General features: G+C 40.8%; 1 protein-coding gene across 1 annotated transcript in view; it reads right to left on the bottom strand.

Moving 5' to 3' along the window:
- Positions 1–4,463: 4,463 nt before the first annotated feature.
- Positions 4,464–6,000, bottom strand: part of LOC120062575 (lysyl oxidase homolog 2A-like) — a 47,443-nt gene continuing 45,906 nt past the window's right edge. The window contains exon 14 of the mRNA XM_039012654.1: positions 4,464–5,619. Coding sequence (XP_038868582.1) covers positions 5,546–5,619 — 74 coding nt within the window. The 3' untranslated portion in view covers positions 4,464–5,545. The remainder of the gene's footprint in view (positions 5,620–6,000) is intronic.

Here is a 6,000-nt window from a genome sequence, read left to right as displayed (position 1 = left end):
TAGGATTGGGGGAAGGGAATCTTATCCTGGATCTGTACCGAAGGGAAACCTCACCCTGCAGCACAGGTGAAAGCCTCCCCATGCCACTCACTAAAGCCGACAGCACACTCACAAGGGCTGTCTGTCTCTCTCCCAGTCTATCTTGGTCTGTCTTTCAGTGACGGGGGCATGAAGATTATGTGGATGGACAACACTCGCGCCCTAGGCGTGTTCTCCAGTCAATCTTCAGGTATGGTTTTTGAGTATGTGTTTTTTTCATCTATTGAGTTGTTTTTAAAGTAACTGCCCAGTGTAAATCTAACTTTATTTAAAGTTCATATTCTGTTAACTCCTATCCAAATAATGTTGACATTTTTTTGTGTGTGGCTAAAGCATAAATTGAAGAGAAAAAAACACTTCAAAAATCCCACCTCAAACTTCTATCTCAGACTGTTTCATAAATGCTTGCTATTTCCTCATAGAACATGTCATCTCCTTGGGGAGGATGAGCTGGCCAGTCAGTGATCTAGAGGAGGATGAGCTGGCCAATCAACGGTCTACTTGCGTGAATATTTTAATGACCAGTGTACACTCTAGAGGTCGACCGATTAATCGGAATGGCCGATTAATTAGGGCCGATTTCAAGTTTTCATAACAATCGGAAATCGGTATTTTTGGGCGCAGATTTTTTAAAATTTATTTAAAAATATATATATTTTTTTTTTATACCTTTATTTAACTAGGCAAGTCAGTTAAGAACACGTTCTTATTTTCAATGACGGCCTAGGAACGGTGGGTTAACTGCCTTGGTCAGGGGCAGAACGACAGATTTTCACCTTGTCAGCTCGGGGGATCCAATCTTGCAACCTTACAGTTAACTAGTCCAACGCAATAACGACCTGCCTCTCTCTAGTTGCACTCCACAAGTTACGCGAATGCAGTAAGCTGCTAGCTAGCATTAAACTTATCTTATAAAAAACAATCAATCATAACCACTAGTTAACTACACATGGTTGATGATATTACTAGATATTATCTAGCGTGTCCTGCGTTGCATATAATCTGACTGAGCATACAAGCATACAAGTATCTAAGTATCTGACTGAGCGGTGGTAGGCAGAAGCAGGCGCGTAAACATTCATTCAAACAGCACTTTCTTGCGTTTTGCCAGCAGCTCTTCGTTGTGCGTCAAGCATTGTGCCTATCAACTCCCGAGATGAGGCTGGTGTAACCGAAGTGAAATGGCTAGCTAGTTAGTGCGCGCTAATAGCGTTTCAAACGTCACTCGCTCTGAGCCTTCTAGTAGTTGTTCCCCTTGCTCTGCATGGGTAACGCTGCTTCGATGGTGGCTGTTGTCGTTGTGTTGCTGGTTCGAGCCCAGGGAGGAGCGAGGAGAGGGACGGAAGCTATACTGTTACACTTGCAATACTAAAGTGCCTATAAGAACATCCAATAGTCAAAGGTTAATGAAATACAAATGGTATAGAGGGAAATAGTCCTATAATTCCTATAATAACTTCAACCTAAAACTTCTTACCTGGGAATATTGAAGACTCATGTTAAAAGTAACCACCAGCTTTCATATGTTCTCATGTTCTGAGCAAGGAACTGAAATGTTAGCTTTCTTACATAGCACATATTCCACTTTTACTTTCTTCTCCAACACTTTGTTTTTGCATTATTTAAACCAAATTGAACATGTTTCATTATTTACTTGAGGCTAAATTGATTTTATTGATGTATTATATTAAGTTAAAATAAGTGTTCATTCAGTATTGTTGTAATTGTCATTATTACAAATAAAAAAAATCGTCCGATTAATCGGTATCGGCTTTTTTGGTCCTCCAATAATCGGTAGCGGTATCGGCTTTGAAAAATCATAATCGGTCGACCTCTAGTACACTCACACAGAATAGCTGCTTTTTAACATAGCTTCCCTTACAATATTGTTTAATTAACTATTTCACTCTCATATTGTAAGTAATTATAGGTCATATTTCATAGAAATCTGGAAAAACTAGGCAGTTACTTTAAGTTATATTGTACTCCAATATGAGTCACGAGTCCCTTTTGGCACATTGGAGTTAGGTGTGTGACCTTCTGACGATCGGTGAAGGGAAGTTGGTATTCTTTCTTATGACATCAGAGATTAAAATCTTTGAATCGGTTCCTGTGTTTGTTTAGCCCTCCATGCACTTTCCATTCGGCACCCTCTCCTGAAGACACGCACTCTGTCTGACAGTAGCAAGAAGGCCAAAGGGAAAGCCATGAGATGCGCAGGTATTGTTCTTGTTTTTTGATCCATCTGTACTGTAACAGAAAGTAAGTGGTCTGTCGTGCTTTCGTTGTGAATAGCTAACTTATTACCATATTAATACCATGTTATTACCTCTTTCCTTGCTCTAATGTAAAGTCCTTCTGTATTTCCCAGAGTTTATCCAGCCGGTAAAGGAGAGGCCATGGACAGACTCTGCGGTGGCCCGGAGAACGGGGAGAGGTGGAGCGCTCTCACAACATTTCTGACCGCTACAGCAGGTGAAATGACATTTCAACGTAGGCTCAGACATGCAAAGTAAACCACAGAATCGGGACGACTAAACTGCGTTATCGGGCCTCACACTGCAATATATTTTATTCACATTGTTGCTCATGATCACATCATATTGCTGAGTCTCAGTTTAAGAAATCAAGAATATGTCATGGTTTGCTTGTTGAATTATTTTTATTAGACAAAATGCTTTAAAACATTCAACTGTGTATACAGTATAGGATAATCACCCATCTAGTAAAGAGCACCCTTGTAAAATAAAGGGCCCTGTAATTGCAGTATCACAAAAATAGGACAAAAGAATGCAAAGATGCATTTTCACATGTCATTTGTGACTTGTACAATCGAGAAAACAAACATAAGAGTCCCTGACGGTAATAATTTAATTAAATGGATGTTTGAAAAATGAACTAAGCTGAGCAAGATATGGTGATAAGACTAAAATGTATATGTATCTTAGAATCCTAAGATGAAAAGTATTAAATATATTGCCAGAGTTGATATTAGGAGATGCAAGATACACTATGTTAACTTGAGGCAGAATCCCAACACAAATTACATGAATAACTAACTCCCTTTCACCTAAATCATGCTGTTTGTCGCCAATTTGGACAAAAGTTTGTGTACATTTTAACTTGGGGATTCTGCCTTAAATGCTCATTGCCTCTTTAGAGACGTAAAAATGCAGGTTTGATGAGAGGGGGAAAAAAGTTTCTCCTTAGTGGTAGCTGTATGGTTGTAATAATACTGCCATATCCTTAGTGATTACCGTACAGCAAGAAAGAAATCAGTTCTTCCTATTTTATATTCACAATGGCTTCTACCACATTATCACGCCATAGACTTGCAAATAATATTCTCCGTGGATGTAAGACTATTCCGCTACTTTCCCCACCCCCACTTCATAGGCACGTGCACTGGTGGCCCATGCGTCTGTCATCCATGTCTATTTATTTATTTAATCATTTTGACATTAACCCTCCAAAAAGTCTAATGCTTCTTAGGTAGTTCTATGAGTTTTAGTTTAGAAAACAATCTCCGCAGAAGCGACAGTTACAGGGATGGTAACAAAAAGCTTGATTGTCGTAGCGACATCAGGGGAAACTGGGCAGAAGGGAGTTGTTACAGAACTGCTGTATTTGAAGCACATCTTTAATTGAGCCTCTCATTCTCCTTAATTGCCGGCCTCAAAACATTACGGAAAGAGACTAACTGTATAGGAAGCTCTGGGGTAGTGCTGAGCGATTAGTGATTTTGGAGGTTTGTTCGGTTTTGGTTCAATTATTTTAAAAAGAATCAGTTTTGATAATTTTTTAAAACATTCAATGCAATATGCATTGTGGGTTGAATGCTGTTACACAGAATAAAACAATGAATAAAAGTCCCATGATGGTAGACTGCCCATTACTGCTTATCAATTACTAACCATAATTTATTCACATTATTTTTTTTATTTTTTATTATTATTATTTTTTTTTTATATAAATTTTTCCCATTTTCTCCCCAATTTTCGTGGTATCCAATCGCTAGTAATTACTATCTTGTCTCATCGCTACAACTCCCGTACGGGCTCGGGAGAGACGAAGGTCGAAAGCCATGCGTCCTCCGAAGCACAACCCAACCAAGCCGCACTGCTTCTTAACACAGCGCGCCTCCAACCCGGAAGCCAGCCGCACCAATGTGTCGGAGGAAACACCGTGTACCTGGCCCCCTTGGTTAGCGCGCACTGCGCCCGGCCCGCCACAGGAGTCGCTGGAGCGCGATGAGACAAGGATATCCCTACCGGCCAAACCCTCCCTAACCCGGACGACGCTATGCCAATTGTGCGTCGCCCCACGGACCTCCCGGTCGCGGCCGGCTGCGACAGAGCCTGGGCGCGAACCCAGAAACTCTGGTGGCGATGCAGTGCCCTAGACCACTGCGCCACCCGGGAGGCCCTATTCACATTACTTTAATAAAATATTTCAGTTGTGTTGTATATTAAAAAAAAATATTTTATGAATTTATTATTTAATTCCAAGTCATCTCATCTCTATAGTGCTGCTGCCTAATGCTGTCTGAAAAAAATCACTATTTTGTAGTTCTTCAAATGAAATAAGGCACACTTTTATGACAGCTGAATAACAACTATCAACCACTTAGATCATGTGTTTACCTCACGGAACAACTGCTGCTCTCTATATCCCTTAATGATCGCGCATTCTTCTCTTGTGTAGCAGTCATAACAGAAACACAGAACGGATCTGATTTATCTTTAGAGAAACTGTGTGCATTGAGCTTACAGGAAAAAAACGGAACTAAATGAAATACAAATAATTGATTCAACGTCAGTCAATTAGTTGTTTAAAAACCGAAAAATAATACATTTCAGTTAATCACTCGGCACTCCTCCGGGGACAGGGCGTCTGCAAACTGGACAGACAATACATTGATAGATGCAAATAGGTTATCTTTAGCAGACAACAGTTCTTTAGGGATTGAACAGAAAAAGGGTCAAACTCATTGCGGGGGGGGGGGGGGGGGGGGGGGTCCAGAGAAACAGCGTTACGCTAGTGTTCATAGGTGCATAGCTAATTGCCTGCTCAACACACTGTCCTAATTCTTTTTAAATAAACAATACAGTACACTGTCTCAAAGTGCAACAGGTGTTGAAAAATATTACTTTTTTCCCTTACGGTGGACCACAAAGGTTGGGTACATGTAACTAAATAGCTCTAATTTGATAGCACCAGCACTCTGCTGTACATGTGACAGAAATTTGTGAGATCAGTAAAGACAGAGTTGCTTCTTCAAGCTGGATCTTTAAACCAGTTTTTGTCCCGTCTGCAACGTCCTTATATAAAACGTTGGCACTGAGGTGAGCGTTGCTTTTCAATTTTCATCCAGCACCGTTAGGGAGGGAACAGACGGGACAGCGCTCCCTCTAGAGGTTGGTAATTTCACAACAGTCTTGCTGGTCATTCATCAGTTTCGCAAAATAAAATGTTCCTTCCGGTCTTTCCATTGAGTCCGTCCACACTACCTGTGTCCCAGCTGGTTATTCACGAGGCCACGGAAAGAGGATTCCTCTGTCTCAGAACTCATTGAGCCACCTGAAGAGGAGAGACAAACGGGACACATGAAGAACTGCACTCATTCAATAGTGGGCACAGTTTGAAAAGCACAGGGTACACTGGTTGTCAATAGAAATGAATCTGTATTGTTACAATAGTAGAAATACTTCAATCACTGAAGTCTTCACCAGCCTTCTCTTTTAACTGAACTGATAGTGTTCATGATCTTTCACAGGAATGCCAGGCTACAACTGGACGACACACCTGATGTCCTTGCTAATAAATAACAGTCAAACCAGTGGCTTGTTCCTGTTTTCAAGTTCCTATTGTTAATGCCACTGTAGCACTCAAGTGCCTGATTCACACTATAGGGCCAACCTAAACCATACTATGCTGGCTTGGATATTTTCTTTTCACGTG

The sequence above is a fragment of the Salvelinus namaycush genome, chromosome 2 (assembly GCF_016432855.1).
Source record: "Salvelinus namaycush isolate Seneca chromosome 2, SaNama_1.0, whole genome shotgun sequence".
Lineage (NCBI taxonomy): Eukaryota > Metazoa > Chordata > Actinopteri > Salmoniformes > Salmonidae > Salvelinus > Salvelinus namaycush.
Note: the sequence above shows the minus strand (reverse complement) of the source record. Positions and strands in the feature narration are given on the sequence as shown.